Consider the following 24,468-nt stretch of genomic DNA (forward strand, 5'->3'; position numbering starts at 1 on the left):
AAATAATATGTTAGGTTATGTTAGTTTTTTCATTACCTTTTTCAATGTTCTGTTTGCCATGGAATCTAAAGATGCGTACATATATTGAAATTTATATATAAGATTAAGTGTTTAATAACCTCTTTATTTATTGTTAGGTCTCTCATGGACAGCCCGATAGCCTCCCCGCGCCCCACAGATGCCTTCGATGGCCATCTGTCCCTCTACGAGCTGGACCCCCGCGCCGTGGGCACACAGGGTGCCCCCGCCCCCGAACTGATGAAGGCCGCCTTCCTGCATCACATTCGGAGGGAGCATGCCGCTTCTAGGTGACCATCATGTTTTAATTCATTCTTCAAATTGAGGTTTCTTTTTATTTATGTTACAAGTGATTCAAGAGCAATCCAGATTTTACTACATAATATAAAAGTTTTTTTTTGTAATAAATTATTGACCAAGAAGTCCTGTTTTAAATCGGATTACTCAAGCATCTGTGTGTAAATTTGTTTGTTACGTTCCGGTCAAGATGGTCGCTGTGTTGGATACTATCTTTTTATACCGCCCGAGTTCGTTTGATCGTGGTTCTTACTACGAGCTGTGAAATCGTAATGATAAGTAATATGTATAGTGGTACCTATCGGCAAATCTCTAAATAGTGTTAAACAAAGTCACTATCCGCATCTGTTTGTTTGTGCGCTTAGTTCTTCTAAACTATGCAACAGAGTTTGATCACTTTCACTATCATTCAGAGAATTTCTTCCGGAAGGTTTGTATATAAAATACATGGATATTATATTTATTGAAAGTAGAGAAAAGTCAAGCAACGCCGTGTACACGTCAGCTAGTACCCTTTAATATTAATAACAAATCCGAATCCGGTAAAATAGTGGTAATATCAACAACTCTAGCCACTAGAGGGAGCTAGTGTAGCATGGCTTTGACATTCCTTTCAATGGCGGCAAATTGAATTTATTTAGCACTTGGTAGTGTTGTTTTTTGCGCTTCCTAATTTGTATTTCGATCAATATTGATTAAAAAAATATATATAAATGTTTCAAAAAGTAGGTTCCGTGGTTCAGTTTACAAACAAACAACAAAAACACTCCCAAGTCGTTTTTTAAGATGCCATAAAACGTTGACAGGTTAAATGGTGAAATGATTTTGATAAATCCGGGCAAATAAAATAAGATGTTAATAAATAACACCAAGAAAACATAATTAAACAAATTTTAAGGTTAATTCAGCGAAGCTGTATTAGTTCCGAGTAGCATTATGTGTTTAAGTTGAAGTTATAAATCATGGTCAATGTTGATGTTCAGAACACATTTTTGTATTTTTTTATGTGACACCTCCCAAGAGCTCCCCTACCTGTACAACGTAGACAGGGGAGCTATGTCGCACAGTGGGCTGAAAATCGCCTTTCATAGACATAGAGACTTGAATTTTCAAGGGTATTTTTTTTGGCTAGAAATGGATTCTGCTGATCATTACTATGCTATAAAATTTCGTACGAAGCAATTGCGTGTACAAATGAAGGAGTTATCATTTTTTTAAGAAAAATTTGTATTGCACTGACATTAAAAATGAGGCTATCTCTGGAATCATAAGGTTGGCCATTCTATCCTTACACATAGATATTACTACTATTTATTTGTATTTTTTTGACATACTTCATATTGTGGCTCAACTTGCGATTTTTTTTTTTTAAATCTCAAGTTGAAAAAAATACTTTTTTATGTTGATGATTCATTTTAATGCTTGCAAGTCTCTATGTCTATGAAAGGCGATTTTCAGCCCACTGTGTGTCGCTACCCTGTTGGATAGCCTAGTTAAGGTAGGGGCTGTGGGAAAGGATTTATTAATGCGGGTCTTGAAGAGGCCCGGATTGTATGAACGAGGAAAAACAGAATTTTGTATGTGTTTTGAATTATCGATTATATTAAATATATTGATATATAGGTAATACTAATATATTAAATATTTTTTTATACTTTAATATTATTAAATATATTGAAATATTTTTGTAAAATTTCCCACAATTATATAAGTATTTTATTACCTTTCTAAACGATCAAAGACAGGGTTAATAGCTGCTTTAATATATATTTTTTTTTTTTAAAAGAAAGACAAACATTCCCGGGTTACGAATAACCTGACAATATTTGAAAATCTCCTACTACCACCACAGTAAGCAGAAAATGTTGCTTGTGTTGTGATGGAGGACTTAGCCAGTCGAGGAATTGAACACACTACGCCTGGGTGGCACCCAAGCGCGATGTCAACTCGGCCACCGACTGGTCTATATTTTTAATGTATTAATGTAGAATATTTTTAATGTATTAGCAAAAAAGCACTAAGGTCGTATGTGGGATATCTAATAAATGAAAGCGCACAACTCATGCCGCTAGGAGGCGCTAGTGTAGCATTTATAAATAAACCACTCACTAGATTGATAACTCCTTGCTTTTTGTATGAAACCGATTGGTCCTCTATTTAATATTAATAGATATGCCAATATTTATACATATTTTATAAAGCGATTCGTCTATGATAGATACACCATCGACGAGGATAGAAAAAACCCAAAAAAATAGGCATGACTATAGACAATATAATTCTAATTCGGAGCCTACCCCATTCACTAGCCTAAAATATAATTTTAAAAATAAAAAATGCTTAAATATCAAAATGTTCCCTCACAACAAGGTTCTATCTGCGAAAAATAGCTTTAAAGTATCTTTCTTTACAGCTCATTTACGAAGGACAGCGCTTTTTTTTTAGATGGATACACCTTGTCCTGTTGAAAGACAATTGAGCTGTCGTGAAAATTACTTGAAATTTGAATGAACTTTTTCAAATTTGATTGTTCTTTTCTATGACAGAATCGAATTTTAATGAAAAACTCAGTTACATGTTAAGTACGGTCGAACTTGGTTATAACGATCACGGCTATAGCGAGTTTACGGCAACAATGAGCAATTACAAAAGGATATTTTAGTTTAGCCTTATCTTCATATAATCGTTGACTGTTATAACGAGGTCGCTTCACTGATATACTGAGCAAATAATTTAGTGAACACAATTTCTTAATACACGAATAAGTCGTTGGGTTTGAAATAAAGTTATTCAATAACGGATACATATTTTTATGGCACTACCTGTGTAAGATTATCGGCTATGTGAACCATTGCTATCCATCGGGCACAATGTAAAATTGTCATAAAATCTGCGACAGTCATGGGAAATTTGAGCTTCGCAAATTCATTCCCTTTTAACGTTTTCTTTTGTATTACAACTCATCGTCAATTTTGTTTTAAAAACCACTAAATATGTTTATGAAGGTACCTAGTTACGAGTACCTACAACCCTGCAGGGGGTAATTTTATGATAGTGATGCACAACTTTTTCAGGCCGCGACCTACAAGCAGATTTATGACAGTTTCATGCAATATTCAAGAGTCTAATTTCTGTTGATTTTTTGAATTATTCTCGAAGTAAGTAGTAACAAAGGGGCAGCAAAGCGCGGCGGTTAGCTGCCCGGCTCACAACGGCGGCCGGCAGGCATTTCATTTCCCGTTAGGGACAGATTCATATTTTTATGGCACTACCTGTGTAAGGTTGTTGGCTATGTGAACCATTGCTATCCATCGAGCACAATGTAAAATTGTTGAGATTTGAGTTTTGCAAATTTGTTCTGTTTTTACGTCTTCTTTTGTTTTACAACTCATCATCAATTTTGTTTTAAAAACCAATAAATATGTTCCCATACCTGCACAGGGTAGGAAGGGGAGGGGTTTGACAATGAAATTCAAGAGTTAAGGTTTCTGTTGATTTTTTTAAATTTCTTGTTATGCAAACCGGTTCTTCAAATTTGGTTCCATTTAGGAAATGCAGCATACATACATTGTCTTTTCCAGAAATAAAAATAAAACATTATTTAATTATTCTTTAAATAACATCAACATTGCAACAGTCTCAAATATTCGTGATCTTGGAATAACTCTTGATAATAAACTTCAATATAACCTTCATATACAACAAATCACAAATAAGGCTGCTAAAATGTTAGGTTTCATCATTAGAAACACAAAAATTTTTAATAACATCAATATCATTAAGCAACTCTACTTTGCCTACGTACGAAGTCATCTGGAGTTTGCATCAATTGTTTGGTCTCCATTCTATAAAATCCACATAAACAAAATCGAAGCAATTCAAAACAAATTCCTAAAATATCTCTGTTACAGGTCATTTGTAAGATTTAATAATTATGCAGAGGCAGCTTCGTACTTTAAAATTGATTCATTAAGTGTACGAAGGCATCATGCAGATGCTCTATTCCTATATAAATTAATTAATAATAATATTCAATGCCCAGAGTTGCTAAATAATATTAAATTTAATGTGCCTGCACGTTTAACACGGTCTTCTATCCTGTTTAAAATCGATCAAAGCAAAACGAACTGTAGACAAAATTCTTGCCTGAACAGAATATGTAATAATTACAATAACATATTATTCAATATCGACATCTTCAATTGCGAATTTACTAAATATAAAATGACCTTAAAAGAGTATTTCACTGATGTTTCTTGAATTGATGTTTCTGATGTTTATGTTTCTAGTATTTATATATTTATAATCCTGTTATGGTATGATTTATATGCACAACATTGTCTTCTTATGGTTATGATATGATTTATATGCACAATATTGTTTGTATTCTTATGGTTACCAATGTATCGATAATCTTTTATTTTATATAAATTTTAGTTTTTTTTTTCCCCTTTATTTTTGTTGTATTATTTTGTTCTATTATTTTATACAATTATTTTATTTTATATAATTATAACTTCACATTTCTCATAAATTTAATTATTTCTTCTAATGCTGTCTTACGTAAAGTCACAAGGAGGAAATCCGTAATTGGTTTTATTTTGGCTATTTTACTTATGTACAATCTGTAAAAATGTAAACTGTTGATTTCCCAAAAATGAATAAATAAAATAAATAAATAAATTTACCAAAACTCTACAAAAAATGTTCTGGGCCAGGGTTTTCAAGAATTACCCCAATCATTTAGATTTCTCTCTATAGCCGAGTAGGCAGTATGAAATTGAAATGCGAGCCGCAAGAAAGGGGCCGCGGGTTGTGCATCACTGGTTTGTGACATGTAAAATTTTAGGGTCTAAAACCAAAACAATCCAGCGAGCTAGTTATTTAACACAAGTGAGACGAGTGAGAGAAGTGACAAGTGATTTTACAAGCGGCACAAGGTAGCAATAATAAGATTAATAAAAATATCACAATTTAGTGATATTTTTCTTGGAAACCAACCAGGTGATGATAGTTATAATGCGTTGATTGTTTTGAAGAGGAAATTGAGAAGCATGAAAGCGAAATCTTTAAAACAATCATTGATTATAAATTTGAGTAATTAAAAAGTATTTTTCTAATAATTACCAACTCGTATTTGAAAATATGCTATACTTTTGGTAATATATTGATAGTAGCGGCAGGTAGGTAGATACATACGACTTTTAAAAAACTATTTTGGATATAACGATTAACAGCTATGAGGAGTAAATTTAGTCAGTCTCCTCGTGTTCATTATAACCAAGTTTGATTGTATTTTTATTTCAGCAAGACAATAAACTAAAATAAATATCCATCACGCCGTTTCCCCGTAGGGGTAGGCAGAGAGGACGGACCGCCAAACAATTCGGTCTTGGCACACACTCTTTGCCTCATTCATATTCATACATCGTCTCACGTACTCTTCTATTATTCTGACTGTTGACATAGCCCCACTCAAGTGTCTGATTCAATTGGTCGTGCCATGTCTTCCTCGGGCGTCCACTGCTTTTACTACCGTTCAAATTTGCCAATAAATTATAGATAACAGGTTAAATCATTAATAAATAAAGTAGAACGATAGAATTATACCTTTCATGATTGTGTAATACGCACAATCCTTGCTGGAACACGAATACGGTCGGAAAAGGTCAAGTTAAGTTAATGCTGTTACAAATTAGAAACAGAGATTCATACCTGTTTATTTAGGTTTCAATCACGAGTCCTATTTAGTGTTCGAGATGTCATGAAGATTAAGCGTTGGCAATGCGCAATTTCTCAACGAACCACTCAGCCTTTTGCTTCCGATTGAGAAATGAGAACCACCAACTGGGCCACACCAAAAAACGCACAAGAAACAACAAAAAACAAAAAACAAAAACAAAATTGAAAGAAGTTTCAAACTACCATAGATATTCCACTCAGCCTTTCAAACAACAGTTTTTCCATATACATTAAGTTTTCATTGGTGGATGTGGTAAGGCGATTGTGTGACATCACAAACCATGGAGATTACCGTGTCTTTTCTTCGGTTCCACTTTTCTATTGGAGTCGGATCGAAAACTGCTGTCCAGAACTACTGTGTAGTTTATAATGGATGTTTACAATTTATGTTTAAGGATGTGTCTAGCAATTAGAAACAATGTATCATTGTATCTGATGATGTATTTGTCGATAGGACCATCCTGGCCAACCTGTTTCCGACAGCCGGGCCGGACGGAGATGAAGAGGGACCCGATGTGGACACCCTGCTGGACAGGACCCTGCTGACTATTGCCACCAACTTGGTCAACGATGTGCCCCGCAGCGATCCCAGGTCAGTATTTTTTTAAGAATTGAGAATTAATTACCGCAACAACATGTCCGTATGTCAAAATATTTCAATCTAAGATAATGATGGGCTTTTTGAGTTTGTAGTTTACATCTATACACAGTGTCCTCAAACTGTTGAATCAAATCATGTAGAGAACCCAAGAAAACTTTTTGTTTTCGATTTAAGGCGATGCACTACGTCGTGTAATATTTTAAATTGAACCGCTATCAATAACAACCCTTACGTAGATGGCGATAAGGTTTAAATTCCCGCTTAACACCATCCGCCTTTTTTGATTTATGCAAGAAAAAAACATGGCCTAAAAGTACCTTTTATTTTATTTTGTGGATGTTCAGGCATAAATATTTAATTTTTTTCCCATCATTTTATAAATAACTTAATTTGCCACATTATACAATAAATTCATAACCGAAAATGGGTTCGTAAGTAGGAGATTTTGAACTTTAAAGCAGTTTTCATAGGCCTATATATTATTTTTTTCTTAGATTTTGAACTTTAAAGCAGTTTTCATAGGCCTATACATTATTTTTTTCTGGGCTTATAAAAAATACTCGATTATTTCAAAGGTCAAGATGTATTCTACTCGCAGTATTTAATTAAAGCATCTGAAACATTTTGATTTCTGTGGAACATATCCATATTATATTATATTAATTTGTATGTTCAGGTGGAACCAGGCAGGCACTGGAAACGGAGCAGCACTGGGCAGCTCCGACTCCCTGCAGATAGCCCCCCAGCTGGGAGATAAGCGGCGCGCCTTGACTCTGCTGCTGGAGTGGGCTGTGGGCGCAGGGCTATGGGCCCGGCTAGGCGGGGCCAGCGCGGGGCAGGGCCGGCCCGCCCCCACGGCCCTGCTGCTGCGGGAGTTGGCGGAGAAGGTGGCCGCCGCGCAGGCACTGAGGGCGCTGCAGCAGCAGCCACAGCACCAGCACGTGGTGGACACAGCTATACAGCAGGTAAATTTTATTTGGTGTAACCCTAAATCAGTATCAATCAATGTCTACTAAGAAACCCCGAAACTTTCCATATTCCTTAAACTTTGGGGGTGAATGATTCATGAAAAACAATGATATTTTTTTCGTTAGTGCCTTAATAAAAATTTACGATAAATTTCTTATTTTTGTGTGGTTTACAAAGCCTTTGTATAAACACACCTTTACAATAATAGTTATTTCATTCCACTCGGTTAGCTCTTCTATTTAAGATTTTTAATTGTGAGGATGGCCATCTTGTTATCTGAACACGTGTTTACTTGCAAAAGTAAAAAATTACGTTTGCCCTTGTTTATTTTTTCGGTATGGAATTGCTTTGTTTAAAAAACTTTATCATGATATTTTTCTTGGATTATCATGAATAACCACCGCCCAAAGTTTCGCAGCATGAGTTGTACTTTATACTGTTATAATTTCTTAATATGTTTAGCAATAGCTCCCAGAACTTTTGAATCTCTTGTCATCTAGTTTATTTCTACCTCTATGTACACCACTTCTCTCATTCAGAAAGTCTTAATTATTGTTGGTTTTAACTTTACCCAAACTTTTTTGTATCTTGTATACATATTGTTGCACATCGTTATTGGATGGTATTTATACTTTATGTTATTCCTTTGTAATTTTTTTGCTAACCATCTGCACCCAAACATGTCTGTTGTGTACAATATCTGTAAATAAATTAAAATAAAGACAGCAACCAGTCAGGGAATTTGAAAAGGCTGTGAATAGTCACATTCCACTCTGATTCGTTTCCACAACATCACCCCCTCAAAAAACAAAAACTTTTTTAGAAAGTTGGAAACATATGTAACGTATGTCACATATTATTACTTTTTTCATCCATGAAAGTTAAAGAAAGAAAAACTATATAAAAATCATGAATATTCTTGACATAATCATATTCTAGTATTTCGGCGACTTTTTAACAACGCGAAACTAAAGACTAGTACTAAATAGCCCATTGGAATTGTAGATTCATTCCATGGGACAATGAACTCTGAAGTAGCTTCTACCAGAATTCACTATTGTATAACTTGTCGAAGGATTAAAATATGTCAGAGAGATGTATATATGTAGATCGTACCAGGCTAGAGATGATTGATATCTGAAACGGGCTGTCACTGCAGTTCCAGTTACTGGAACCGGTAAGGAATGGGTTCTGAGCCGAGGGAGATTGGGATTTAATTTCTTTTGAAGAAAAGAAAGAATTTTGAAAAACCAAAAATATGATTTAATTTCATTTAATAGTGTGTTCTCCCTGTTCAGGTGATGTCCAGCAGTTCGGAGGAAGAGGATTCTGCTGGCAGCGCAGCACTGTCTCCCTCCGACCTGTTCTACAAGCATGTGACAGGCGTGGGGCGTGCGCTGGTGCGGGCGTGCCGCTGGTGCGCCGAGCAGGAGGAGTCAGGCTGTGAGCCCCCCGCGCTCTCTGCGCTCATCAGCAAAGTCAACCTGGTCATCCTGGTGAGTTATTATATGTCTTCAATTGGCTGTAGAGGTGGCTGGCATGTTGTGTCTTTATGAAACAGCTAATGGCTAATTCATGGTTATGTTTGCACAAAAAGGTTCACCAGGTAATCTAGTTTTGGGTTTTGGCAATATTTTATATTTTAGTCGGTATTTGAAACTGACTGATAGGAATGTATGGTATGAATTGGTACTTTGGCTTTTTGGCCTGAAAACCGGGGAAACGTACAACCAATTTTTACTACATATATTAATTTTTCAGTGTGTTAGATCAATTTCTAGAATTTTAAACTTTTATTATTTCTATCATACTCCGTTATAAGGTCAGGTTGCACCTTTAGTTTGAATTTTCAAAAATTTACCCCACATCAATTCCAGGCCGTCATCCAAGAAGTCCTGAAATTCCGGCAGCAGTTTTCGAACCACTTCGCAGTTACACCGGCCGCCGACCGTCTCCATCTGGAGCACACCACCTGGACGTCCAACCCACGGGCCGGTGGCCTTCTGGCGTCCCTGCTTGCGCAGCAGGCACTGAGCGTGGCGCGGGCCCGGCGCGCTGGGACGGCCCTGAGGGCCGAGCTGCGGGGCCAAGCAGCGCAACTGGGTGGCGCAGCCCTGACGCTTGCTCAAGAGAGGAACCATAGCAGGGGTGCCAGTAAAGAATATGTGAGGATAAGGACGAGCATTATTCAGCCATTCGGTAAGAATTAAATTTTCATGCTTACATTTTTTTTCGGTCCCTTGAAGAATGTAAATAAATGGCCTAATTTGTTGCCCCATGAAGTTTTTTTTCATCAGTCCTCCAAAAAATCTTATAAGAGTTTGCAACGCGTCAGGTTACCACCGAGGCATCGTGAGTTCAATTCCTCATGTGACTAAGTCCACCACCATGACACAAGCGACATTTCCACATAGTGGATTTTCAAATATTGTCAGGTTATGCGTAAACCCGGAATGGTTGCTTTTGTAAAAGTTTCGCTGTAATTCTGTTCTTTATTTGACATATGTATTATAATATGATATTTTATCATAAACTAATTGTTGTATTTTCAGTTGATGATGAAGAGTATGAACACGCCACAACTCTGGCCGAGAAGTTCCATGATTTTGATATGCTGGTCCTCATTTGTGAGAAATCTAATAACAGACAGAAACTGTACCATTACATGGAGAAGTACGAAAACCAAGTGAGGAATATTAATAATATACACGGTGTCCGGAAACTCGTAGTACAAGCGAGAAACTGGAGAATCTACACCACATGGGGAACCCAAAAAAACATACATTTTTTTGATTTGAGCATTTTCAAAAAAAAAAAAAAAACCAAAAAAAAATATTTTTCGGTTATTTTAGGGTTAAAGTTTTTTCTGGTGTTTAGGGTTGAATAACAGATGTTTTAACCCTGCAGAGCAGAAATATTTTATGATTACACCGGGTTAAATGAAGGGTGATTTCAAAATAATGCTTCAAATCCGAGTTTCTTCATTTGTTTTACTTTCAAATAGTTTGAATTAGTTGGGTACTTTGATCTTCAGTAATAATTTATAAGAATTTGATTTAAAAAAAAAAAAAAAAAAAAAAAAAAAATCAACTTCAAACTCGATTTACTCGATAACGAAAGCTCAAATAAAAAAAAAATATACTACAAAATCGACTCCAAATGTGATGTAGATTCACCAGTTTCCCGCTTGTACTACGAGTTTCCGGACACCCTGTATATTTTTTTTACACTAACCCCTCACAGGAGGCCCTAAATAAAAATTCTCATTCATCTTTGGGGATGCTGTGTTGAGGTCTTTTTAGTGGTATGAGGGTTGTGTAGGAATCTAGGGATCAGTGTGTCCAGGAGTGATGAATCTATCCCTTGTTGTTGAGGTCAAAGGGTCTCCCCAAACCAGCCTCACCCGATCTGGTACGCCACGCAGCTGGTGGGCAGGCGCATTATGAACACACCTCACCCGATTAACCCGGGCACCCCTGCTTAATCACCAAACGTAGCTAACCACTTGGGGTGACCTGTGGCAGAGGTGTTAGTTATCCAACAAATGGTTTCCTGGGCGGCGGTACCCTAACCCGCCTACCAAATTGCAAATGTAAGCCATGCATTTCAAATATAGAACTAAAATATTTGCCTGCCTATTGCCGAACAATTGTCTTGGCCATAAGAGTCTTGCCAGGCAAGTTGTCAAGAATGTCGTAATGTCCCATCAGCCGTCTTGCTCAAGTACTAACCTAGAGAAAAATGAATACATAGTGAAAAATGGTATATAATTTTTACCAGGAGTCAATTCTCAATAATAAAATTATTGATTTAAAAACTTGTGACTTTGAAAATATGTATTAAAAATAGAACTATGAATTAAAAAAGCGGCTACAGTTATGAGGAAAGCAATACCAATTACTATGTGCCTAAATGCAAATAAAACAAAAAGCCTTTAATTCATTGTAAATATTATAACTTAATTAATAATTTTATTTCTTTACTGACCCGTCTGGGGTCTAGGAACCAAACCTTTGTACTAATTGCTTCCAGGATTTCAAAATAAATATTTTAAATTTTTTCTCTACACATCCACCAATTTTAAAAGATCACGCTCAAACGTAAAGGAAATTATATTATTTAATTTTTATTATGTGTATGTTCTCAGGGTTTCCAGCAGTGTGCATTCCGCTGGTTCATGTCTCGCGGCCGCGGTGGCCAATCGGCACTGCTAAAGGCTTTCCCTAGCCATGCTGCCGCCCTCTCCCATTGGCTGGCGCGCCACCAGCCCGCCTCCCATTGGTCGGCCACGGCCACGTCACTTTCCGAAGAAGAAGACGAGGATGAGGACAATGATGATGGATTTAAAGACGCTCCGAAGAAGGAGGACAATGTGGAAGGCAGCGAGCTGCTGTGGATTCACGAAGTGAGGAATGGAAGATGGATCAATGCGGCCACGACGCTTCTGCAGCTGTCGCAGATCGAGCAGCAGTCTGTTCACAGAATGAATGTAAGTTAGGTTTGCTAAGTGTGCAGTCTGACATATTATTAATTAATGGAGAAAAGAAGGAGGGCTCTGACAAATTAAATGTTTAATTTCCTTTAAATGCCAACCAGTAACCAAGATGAAAGGTAGAAGGATGTAACTTTTAAAAATCGTCCAAATCAATGCTCAAATTTATTTAAAATCGTAACCAATCATTACAGTCAGACATATATGCATGTTAAAAAAAAGGAAGAGTGATGTGATTGTTTAATTTTTCCTTTGAATGACAACCAATCACCAACACCTTTCAAAGTTAAACTTTAAAAAGCACTATTATTATATCCCAAGTGCATATTGTTCACATTACATATACATACACGGGTTGCAGAAAGAGATGATAAGGTAATTTAATATTAACATTTTCTAAGCAAGATAAGTACGTTTTTGTATTTTTGGAATGTATACACGGTGTAACAATACATACCTAACATACGATTCCCGAGCTTATTTGGAGTAAAAATGTAGATTACATTTTGATCTTCTGTGACTTTTTTTTTGTTTTCACTAAAAACATAAATGTTCGACAGTTAGCGTCGGGACATGGAAACGATTCATTTATTTGAATTTTTTAAAATTGATAATACGTCTGTCAGCCTGACAGTGTCAGGTACATCTCGTTGTACCCTATATATCAAAGAAGACATGTTAGGCAATTTAAACTATTGCAGCGCCCTTCATTTTTCTGTTAAAATTGTAATAAAATGAATACACACTTCTACAAGTCCAATATATATAATTTTTATCATAGATCCAGGCATCCCTCTCCAAGTTGTGCGCCCTGGCCGCGGAGGGCGGCGACGATGTTCAGGAGCGGAAAATGGAGGAAGTGTTGGCCGCGGCTGACCAGAGGATCCTGCTGAAGGACTACCACAGCCTGCCGCCTGCGCTGCTCTCTCACCACGGTCTCACCGTCGAAACCATGAGGGTCTTGGAGCCGAGGGACATAGTGGACGTAAGTGAAATGATTATACTGCTGTTCAGATTGCCCCCATGATAGCCAACCTCCGGTAAGACATGACACCAGAAGAAGAAAGAAGACTGATTAGAGAAAAGAATATTTTTGTTTTTTTTTTACATGAAACTTTTTTTGACTTTTCTTGAAAAAAAAAGAAATAATGTATCGTTTTTTTAATTCTTAATTAGAGTCCCAACTGCTCCCAACCGCCTAGAGCTAGTGAGACAATAGCATCCCCAATCGGGGAATGTTGTGAAGCTGAAGATGGTGGGGAGGGGAAGAGGCAGGTGGGGAAGTACGTGGCTATTCAGATCTGGTCAACAAACATGGCCAAAGCCATTTCAAGCAACATTTCAATTTTGAATGGTGGTCTTACACCAGGGCGTTAATGAAAGTATCTTCCACTCTGGAACGTGCCGCAAAAATGCAATATATTATTTTAACACTCCCGTACCGGACGGGGGGAACACACATACACTAACGAGAGTTTTATGCTATATCTAAGTTGTTTTTTACACCACATACTCTATAATTTAGGTATTCCTAAAAAAACTATCTGGTTATCGATCTGCATTTAAAAAAATTATATATTATTTCTAGTTTCTTAGATATTAAATAGTTTGTACAAAATTCCGGCAAAATTCCTGTCCCCTGCCCCGCACCTCAGCTTCGTAGCATCGGCTAAAATTCCCCCGTCCCCATCCCCACTCTCCGCTCTCCACCGAGAACGATCCAGCGAGCGTAAAAGACGAGCGTATTGGACCGTAAAAGTTGCATTTTATGGAAAGGGCTAACTCCCGGTCGCGTACACTGCACTTCTGGTATTTCCTTTTGCGATGCTAAAATGCTCGCTTGCTGGACTAAGATCGGCCTGTCTGGCGTACATCCGGTAAATTTCTCATGTTTAGAAACATTATTAAAATTAGGTCTGTCTCTGTTTCTCACATGGAAAATAAATCGGTCAGAAAGAGACACATTTTGTTAACATTTTTAAGTAATTTGAAGGAACTTGAATAAAAACTAAGTACTATATGGTTAAAAAGTCTATCGCAAACTTCTGTTAAATTGTATATTGGGTTTTAGTTGCTAATTCTCTAAATTTTCGTGGTAAATAATTCTCTGTAAAAGCGGACTAGTTTCGCCCTGCTATGGGCATCTTCAGACTGGTAAGCAGTACATTTACACTTATGAAATGGTGTTTATAAATTAATATCTATTTCAGGGTTGTAAAATATTTATTCTGTACTTAAAATATTAGAATTTATGTAATCAGTCGGCATGTATTTATTGCAGTTTATAACGGCATATTTACCAATGTTTTAAATAAGATCAGAAAATTCTATCGTTTTAATTCATTTGTGTGAAAACCGCACAAGAGCCGTCCTAGCCAGTGGAATTATGGCATCCCCAATTGGGGTATTTTGTGAGGCTGAAGTTAGTTGGGATAGGGAGGGGGAGGATATGGGAAAGACAAAGGTTGAAGTACATGCATATGCAAATCTAATAACCATATAGACTTAAGTCATTTCAAGCAACGTTTGGATTCTACATGGTGGTCTTTTACTAGGCCAATACTGAAAGCATCTACCGCCCTGCAACTTGATATTATATATTTTTTCTTTCATAAATATTACAGCATCCGTTGTCGAGGGGTAAGGCTCTAGACTAGTAAACCGGAGGTCGCGGGTTCAAATCCCGGTGTGCGTAGGTAAAATTTAATAGATTACTTTGTGATATTTCACAATTTACTGACCAGAATTCATTTCGAATGTTGCTTGAAATGACTTTGACCTTGTTTGGTGACCAGATCTGAATAGCCAGGTATTTCCCCACCTTCCTCTTCCCCATCTCCTTACCCTCCTCACTACTTTTAGCCTTACAACATAACAGTAGCGGCTCGTGACTTTTGGGTCTACTAATAATTGAAATATTTTCACTTTAGTACACCTAAAAGTTAGAAGTTTTATTACTCCAACATACCCCATTTGGGAATGCCATAGTCTCACTGGTTCCAGATGATTAGGAGCAGTTGGGACTGTTGTGGTGTTTTCACATAGAAAAATCAACAGGAATATCTGAGGTTACAATAGAAAAATAATTTACTTCACGTTTAAGTTTTAAAAATACCTTATTTTTCACTATTTTCCAAAAATTCGTTTTATCTCGAACCCCTCGACATACAAACGAACCCATTATTTTTGGTAAGGCAAACACTACGATTTAACCCTAAATGTAAATATACTATATAAAATAATAAATTAGGAATTATAATCTTCACTTACATCTAAATATTCACATAATATTCGAAATAACATCCGCACCTAGTTTAGTAGTGCTAGGTTTTTAAAACTTAAAAAATATATCCATCATTTACAGACCACCCTATGCAAGAAACTAGCCACCCACGTCGACGCTTAATCGCCAATCGGCAGTCGAGATTCGGAAACGAGGCGCGATGCTTGCTACGTACCCGCCTTCTCTGTTTTCTTTGAAAACATATGCGTTATGGTCTAAATTCATTAGAACATTAATTATGACTTTATTTATGAAACGATTTTGATAATGACTACTGAAATATGTAATATATACTTCCCTCTAATTATAACCAAAACAAATTTCATCGAATTATGTCATTAACACCTTTTAATAAGCAAAACAAATTGGGGGACTGAGTGACCCCGCTTCGGATCCAATGTGATTTTTTTCTTTCCGGGACGAAAGGGTTAAATGAGTAATTCGTGTAATAACACAAATTAATCAAATAAATTTTATTAGCTCAAGCCGGGATTTGAACCAGCGACCTCCGGCTTGCTAGCCGAGAGCGCGGACTACGGAGGCCGTCTATCTACCATCAGACTATCTCTTAAAATCAATTCTTAATAATTCGTAACCATAAATGATGTGTTTATTTTGTAATCAGATGTACATCACTTACCCTGGCTCCGGCCTGACGGAATACGACTACGTCCGCGCCCTTGAGCTGTGTTCCCTGGTGCTAGGCGAGGTGGCGGATGTCCAGGCCGCCCGCTGCGAGGTGGCTGAGCTGCGGCGTCGCGTCTGGTGCGCCGCGCTGCTGTGCGACCAATGGGGGAAGAGGGACGCCGACGACCCCATGCAGACGCTGCAAGACAAAATGTTCTTCCGGGTGGTGGATGCTGTGCATCTCATGGGTGAGTTCATAATCACAGAAAAAAAATAATCATCATCACAGAAATAATGCAACACAATTACAGGGTTTTTAACAATGTACGCATTCTAATATCGGTACAATTGAGTAGTTGGATGTAATAATAATGATGAAATTGTATTTTTCAGTAAAAAGCGTTTTGAAATAAATTAAAAGCGTTAAATTTTTTTTGAATTTGCATTGTATTCATTTGTAACTTGTAACTACATAGTATTCAAACTTTTCTGTGTCGCTCCGTCTGTGTCAAACGTACAGAAGTAATATTTACACAACAGATAAATAACAGGTTGAAGATGGGAGCACAACAGCTTGTCCGCATTTATGTAAATTGTTATTACATCCAGCTCCTCAATTATAATGTTTTTTTAGTTTGGAATTGGATTTATTATGTCATACTACAAATTTAAATAAAAAAAAAGAATGTACCGTGCCGCTGTCTGACTCCCATCTGGGCGCCAATCGGCATTCGAATGACATTTAAAGATTACAAATATTTCAAAATAAAGCCACCCGTCTAGCCCTGTGATAACCAAAATGGATGAGGGTTTCCCTATCACATGGTGATTCGGAATTACCCCTCATAAATAATTATACCTTAGAATATACTGAACCTCTCGTAGAATCTTTCTTAGGGGCATCCCCACCCATGAAACTGCATTCATTTGTCAGGTATGATGAATGTGTCCAAACGAAAAGCCCTTTCCCATGACAAAAACATTAATTACTAAAATCAACAAAGCTACATAATAATATTTTGATGATTTGTATAGCGCCATTTTTGTGCTAAATCACCTCAAGGTCACTGTGCATATCTATATAACAATATGAACTACAGGTAACACAAAACAAATAAATCAAAAAGCTATTTCAGTTCAAACCCAGAATATTCACAAATAAAATATAAAGGGAAACAAAACTGTTAACATTAAGAGCGCGCAGGAGCGCTGAGAAATTTTAACGATAGGTATTTGTAAAAATTATTTCTATTTCGTTCATCTCAGCGGACACAGCAAAAGCGCTATCGGTGTATTGGTGAACCCCACTGCGTGTGTGTGCGTGGCTGCAGGTGTTCGAAGCACGAAACGTCGCGCCGCGCCGGATAGCGACTTCGCGTCAAATTATCGCGATCAGTTCTTATTATTTCATTTACTGTTATTAATTTATTCCAAAAATTAAGTAGGTGCCTAGGTACATATTCGTAATAAAATAGCGAGGTCTACATTATTTAATATTGTATTGTACTTAACTTTATTATTATTATTACTTACTACAAATATGTACGTAGATACATTTATTTTGCCTCCGTGGTTGAGGGGTAAGGCTCTCGACTTCGAGTCCGGAGGTCTCGGATTCAAATCACGGCGTGCGCAAGTAAATTGATTTTAATTAATTTATGTTGTTTCACAATATTAAAAATAATATTCATTAAAAAGAATATTAATTAAATATAATATAAAATAATTGTCTGGAGAAATAATGATACACGCGGCGACTTAGTTACGGCCAAATCAGCTATCAGCTTACAGGGTTTTGTAATACTAGTCCAATTAAGTCGCCAATTGGGGAATCCACAGTCTCACTGGCTCCAGACGGGAGCAGTTCGGACTCTTGTGCGGTATTCACATACAAAAAGTCACGTCGCAACTCGCAACTAGAGCGCCTGCTGTTCGCTCATCACCTCAGTCACATCGCGACTTGTGCGTAGTTATATACATGTGACTGCCTGCTCCGAGCTCATCTTCTGCACACGCACAAGTAAATGAGACTTGTGGGTGCGTGTATACAGGTTGCTGCACACATAAAAAAGTCATGTCGCAACTCGCAACTAGAGCGCCTGCTGTTGACTCATCATCTCAGTCACATCGCAACTTGTGCGTAGGTATATACATGTGACTGCCTGCTCCGAGCTCATGCCATGGAAGCCCACATTATAGCAGAAGGGTTCTCGAGAAGCATGGAAATGCATGGATTGAAATTTAACAAACTAGTTGGTGATGGCTACTCCAGCATCATGAAAAAAATAATGCAACAAATGCCATATGGTCCTAACCTTATTGTACATAAAATAGAGTGCAAAAATCACTTACTCCGCAATTTTTGCAACAAAATGAAAGCACTTGGAAAAAAAACCAACAACGCTAAAGGCTTAGTACCAGTTCATATAAGGAAAAAGGTTGAAGCAAACGTTTTACGCATGAGAAGAGCTGTAGTTGGAGCAGTAAATTACAGGAAAGAGCAAGAAAACACAGTACAAAGTGATAAAATAAAAAATTTGAAAATGGACATAAAAATACCGCAAATCATGTGTTTGGTGATCATAAAAATTGTGCATCGTACTATTGCAAGCCGGAGAAGTATACTGATGATCCAAATTTAGTAAGCGATCTTCGAGATTGTGGAATATGGACTGATATCCAACAATTCTTATTGTCTCTAATAGCAAATGCAGAAAGTCTTATTATTGACGTGACAAATAACACTGTGGAGCAATTCAACAACGTTATCGCCAAATTTATAGGTGGAAAAAGGGTAAATTTTACTACAAGAGGATCTTACCAAGAAAGATGTTTTGGAGCAGTAGCTTCGTGGAATAGTGAATTGGCAACCCATTCAAGAATACAAAAGAAAATCCAAGGCCACAGTCCCGGCAAATACACGAAGCACTTTATAGAGACAAAACGACGTTCGAAGGAGAATACACAAATGTGTCGAAAAAAAAAAACTAAAGTATAATGAAAATACGACAGAAAAAAGAAAAAAAGTTACAGGGCCCGATGAAAATTATGGTCAATTGGAATTAGAACCAGATATGCCATCTGAAATATTTGAAACGAAAAAAGAGGAATTTCTCAAAGAATTATCTTCAACGAATAAGGAAGAGCTCGAACGGAATACGGTAGGCCAAAGCAATAACAATCTGTGGGCAATTGAAAGACGTAAGCGGATAACGGCGTCTAACTTTGGAAAAATATATAAGTTTCGGCAAAAAACTTCAGTTACGGGAGTATTAAACTCTTTACTGTACTCACAATTCAAAGGAACTATGGCCACAAATTATGGAAAAGAAAATGAAAGCCTATCAATAGAGCAATTTTCAAAAAAAAACAAGTTTGCAGGTATCCGCTTGTGGGCTATTTATCGATAAAACCAAAAACTTTTTAGCGGCAAGTCCGGATGGCCTTATCGGTGAGGATTCTATAATTGAAATTAAATGCCCTTATAGTATAGCAAATATGTCACCAGAAGAGGGAATTGCACAAAAGATAATTGATTACTTTAAATTGGAAGACCATTCTTTAACATTAAAACGGAATCATAATTACTTCTACCAAGTACAAGGCCAGTTACATATTACTCGTCGTAATTATTGTTATTTTGTTGTGTGGAGTCCAAAAGGTTTGCTGTATGAAAAAATTGAGAGGGACGATGAAATCTGGCAAAAAATCGTTCCACTGTTAGAAAATTTCTACCACCAATGCCTTTTACCAGAAATAATTGACGGTCGCATACCAAGAAATTTACCGGCGAGGGAAAGGTCTGGACCATAAATTGTTTTAATTTCATTGTGTAGATGTTAAACAGTAACTTTTTTTACAATAAAGCGTTTAAAAACAAAAAATATTAAATCATTGAAGAAGATTGAAAATGTCAAGTGATGTAGGAGGTATTCCCAAAAGTGCATTTTTCCGTAATAATATAACGTATTAAAAAAGTTAAATAAAAACAAAACTAGTTATGTGTATGTACCTAATATGTAGCACAATAAACAATATGGTGCCTCTTATACATAGATTTCAATATTCATTTGTATAAAATATGATATTATAATAACATAATCGATTCAACAACATGTGGTAGATGCATGTACCACTGAACATACGCTGTACCAGCATTCCATCAAACGATCAGTGGTGTATGTACTTACCATCACACATTTTCTTGTAAAATATATTTTTTTTAAATTTAGAACAATATATATAGTCAAATATAAAAGTTTTTTTTTGGTTCGGTAGTTGTATCTTAAAAAAAGTGTCCTATAAAGGGATAATATTATGTTGAGTACAACCTTCAAAAGTTATCAAAAAATATTTTAATTAATTTTTGTGTTCCATATCCAACTCGGCAATACGGAACGGAATCATCTCGGGGTCTGTCTGTAACAGGTGTTTTTTTTTCAATTTTTTTCCATTAATTTATTTGACGTAAACAAATTAAATTTGTCACAATAACTTTAGTAAATAAGCTCGGTAAGTATTGGCACACTCAAGATAAGTCACCAAACAGAAAAATAATTTTAAAAAAACATCGATAACTTGGGACATGACAACACTAGTGGACTAGTGTATCGATATAATTATTGAGAATGTCACATCACTTCGTTGACTGTATACGTATTCAACAAAACCCTCTCCGCCCCCCCTCACCCCCGAATACTGAGAGAAAGGGACACATGCACCTCAGCCTGATAATACCTAAATAAAATTGTCAAAATCGAGGTTTTGTAGTCCTCATTTTTCTACTCCAAAACTGAACCGATTTCCAAGATTTTTTTTACCAAATGTATTGGAAGAAAACATTCTATGTCTGTACGTTTTGCTTTTTTTAAAAATACATCGTCTTATTTGTATACTGAACGTTTGTTGATGGCGTTAAAAAAAGGCAATTTTAACAATTTTTGAAGGGTTATAACTCCTATAAAAAGTAACTTATCAAAAAAATCAAAACGTACCGACACGCTTGCGGTCAATATTCATATTATGTAAAAAAAATATTTTCTCTAGTGTCAAAATCCAGAGAGGGAAATGAGGAATACGTTTGTATGGAAAAAACACCACCCGGTTTCCTCTTAATAAAACTATATTAGTATAATACAAGTCTCCTTATTTACAAAATAAATAATAAACTCATATATACAAATACAGAATTCATTAAAACGTCCCAAGTACACACAAACTTTACATTACATTTAATTTGTATTTGTGTGTAATGTAATTAAAAAATGTATTTATTTCAACTATTTCTAGTTAAATAAGTGAAATTGTCTCATGCTCAATATTAGACCAGTTATTAATACATATTATTGTTAATAATTTCAGACTGCAACCTGGACGAGTACCTTATACCTCTGGAGGACCTGATGACCTCCGAGGAACTGTCTGACCTCGCCTCCGACAAAGTGTTCCAGTACATCATGAAGTTCGGCTACCAACACATCTACAGTTCGCAGTCTGAAAACATGGCCACCGATTAATCCAAACATCTCTCCATTATCTCCATTGTTGATTGTATAAAGTTAATTTTTTTATGTATTTTTGCAATAAAGCTATTTTTGTATTTAAATATTTTTAGCATTTTTATTTATGTATTACCGACTTTCTTATATGACAAGTTGTATTTTAGAAAGGTAAGTGAATGGGCGCTTTTATAATTCCTACGGCTACGGCACGGTAACGGCACGGAAAAAAGCATAAAACTTATATTCTTTATCACAATAATGCTGCAGCTCTTTCTTACACACTACATAGTATTGAAATTGTTGAAAACAAACAGCAAGTTTTTGAAAATGATACAAACAATGCTTTTTTTTTACACCAGCTCCACACAGAAGACCCTGAGGAAAATAATTTCCCTCATGGCCTATGTTATCTTTGGGGATGCTTTGTGGGGGGGTTCTTTTTAAGGAAAGGTAGTTCAGGGAAGTAAAAAGGTATGAGGGGTGGGTAGGAATCTGGGGGTCAGCGTGTCCAGAAGTGACGGATGTATGAATCCATCCCTCCCGAAAAAGAGGTGGGGGTTTATTTATGGTCGAGACAGGCCTGCTGGAGAGGTCAAATGTATCTCCTGATCCGGTCTGCCACGCAGTATTTGGTCAGACGCATCCGCCGCCGAGACCTAGGAAAACCTCACCCATGCTAAGTCACCAAACGCAGTGAACCACTTGGGGTGACCTATGGCAGAGGTGTTGGTTACCCAATAAGTGGTTCCCCGGCCGGCGGTACCCATACCCACCTCCCAAAATTGATGCTTCTCCCAGAAACATGCTATGGCATCTTAAACAATGGGAACTGGGAACATTTATTTCACTATTGCCAAGACATTATACATATATTATCAAGATGGCAGAGAACTATTTTGTGTAAACATATTGCCTTTTAATTTAATGGTACGTATACATTTGCGATCTTAAACGCCAACTGAGCCACAAATTACGGGAAAGGAACGAAGCAAATGCAAGCTCTTTACAACTGCAATGCGGTTGCTTCGTTCCTTTCTCATAAGTTCGGCAGTTCGGCTCGCATATGTATTCGGAGCATAAGATAAAAGTCCCAGCACTGTTTTAAACCGATGAAATCTTTGATATGATTTTGATATTTGCAAACAGAGCACAAAGCGTGTGAATATGCGACTCCAATTCACGAGGACACGACGATTACACCTGCTTGCCACACGACACGAAAGCGAATCTTGACTTGCGACAATTTACAATGCAACAAATCATCTTCTTCTTTCCAATGTGGGTAAGGCTGTTTTTAACCTCTTAAGGACCACGCCCGAGTATACTCGGGCGGCTATTATGTGCCAGAATTCGGAATTCATACTAAAGAAAATTTTTAATTATTTTTTCTCACTATGCACCACAACATCAATATTCAGTCCCATTTTGGGCCCGAATATGGCTTTCATATGAGGATATATATTTTGAGTAAATAAAATTCATTGATAAAAAAGGTGTTTTTTTTTCCATTTTTAATTTTTAAATGATTACTGAAGGGGTTAAGGAAGGAAATGGATAGTAGATATGATAGTATATGATGGGAAATGATAGTAGGTATTATCCAAAACTATTTCAATACCAAACACCGATTTTACAATGTTTTCGTATTTGCAGTAATGTGGATTTCAAATAGTACTTCCATATTCAAGTTTACTTCTAATTAAGGTATTGTCAACGGTTAGAATCGATGGAGGGGTCTTTGAAAGGTTTACATATTCTGTGAATAAATCCCGTAATTTTAAGTTACTTTTTATTATTATATTACAGATTATTACTTTGTAATATTATTTTCTTACCCTTTGTACTTACGCTAAACCTTTTTAGTTATTCTATATTTAAAACTTTTTATATTTATGTTAATGGTACATGTTGTGTCATTTGTAATTAAATAAATAAATAAATCTCTCTTACAGAAATGAAACACAGCATACCGTTGCTATCGCCACGCCGTTGAGTTGCCGTTGCCGTGGGGATCATAAAAGCGCCCAATAACAGCGGTTCCCTGATATTTCATCAAAATGAAAATTCAACTCACCTTTAAAAAGTGATATAGAGTCAGTAAAAGTGATGAAACAAAAACTAGGTTTAATAGTTACTTATGTAACCTATTTAACCTAATTTTTGTTTCATCACTTTTCATGACTTTATATCACTTTTTGGATGTGTGTTGAATTGTCATTTTGATGACATACCCGGTCACCAATAAGAGCATCAATGATTCAGTGTTATTACAAAATGTTGACATCTCGCCAGTTCAAATATAAAGTGAATAGAAAAATAAGGTTATTTGTAATTCAGGATATTTTGTAAATGTATGCAATTTGCATTGTTTTGTAATAAATTTAACTAATAATTTATTACACTAATGACTAAAAATGCGAATGCTTAGATGAACGGCAGGAGTATCATTAAAAGATAAAATTAAAAGCTCACGCATTCGTGGTAGCCTGGGTGTCACTGACATAAACAGTAAGCTAGAGGAACGACAGTTAAGATGGTATGGGCACATAAGACGGAGACCACCAGACCACACAGTGAAGCAGGCAATGTCTATAGAGCTTCAAAGACAGTCATCCAGAGGTAGACCAAAGAAGTCCTGGATGACCCAATGCTCCAAAATCCTACAAAGAAACGGCCTAGATGAAAGCGACACTCAGAACCGAAGAAGCTATAACCTGAGAACGAGAAGAGCCGACCCCAACAGCCTACCTAGGCAATGAGTTGGGATAGTGCTAGGAAGAAGAAGAAGACACTAATGACTAAATTCATTCTTCCTTTGTCAAATCTTTAAATTAACTCAAAAGTTTTAAAATTCTTAACCTTTTATCGTTTCATTCCACGATTTTCAAAATAATTTACTTTCTTTAAAGTGAATTTATAGGTATAAAATATGGTAAAT

At 36.5% G+C, this 24,468-nt stretch overlaps 1 protein-coding gene across 1 annotated transcript in view; it reads left to right on the plus strand.

The window, feature by feature from the left end:
• The window catches only part of Nup133 (nuclear pore complex protein Nup133), a 33,162-nt gene extending 11,550 nt beyond the window's left edge, over positions 1-21,612 (plus strand). Inside the window, exons 10-19 of the mRNA XM_089641063.1 lie at positions 138-308; positions 6,512-6,649; positions 7,335-7,623; positions 8,926-9,123; positions 9,505-9,826; positions 10,180-10,313; positions 11,775-12,116; positions 12,901-13,104; positions 16,028-16,277; positions 21,391-21,612. Of these exons, the coding sequence (XP_089497189.1) occupies positions 138-308; positions 6,512-6,649; positions 7,335-7,623; positions 8,926-9,123; positions 9,505-9,826; positions 10,180-10,313; positions 11,775-12,116; positions 12,901-13,104; positions 16,028-16,277; positions 21,391-21,545 (2,203 nt within the window). The 3' untranslated portion in view covers positions 21,546-21,612. The remainder of the gene's footprint in view (positions 1-137; positions 309-6,511; positions 6,650-7,334; positions 7,624-8,925; positions 9,124-9,504; positions 9,827-10,179; positions 10,314-11,774; positions 12,117-12,900; positions 13,105-16,027; positions 16,278-21,390) is intronic.
• Positions 21,613-24,468: the final 2,856 nt, after the last annotated feature.

This window comes from Hesperophylax consimilis, chromosome 16 (assembly GCF_061612785.1).
Source record: "Hesperophylax consimilis isolate HC1 chromosome 16, BYU_Hcon_1.0, whole genome shotgun sequence".
In the NCBI taxonomy this organism is placed as follows: Eukaryota; Metazoa; Arthropoda; class Insecta; order Trichoptera; family Limnephilidae; genus Hesperophylax; species Hesperophylax consimilis.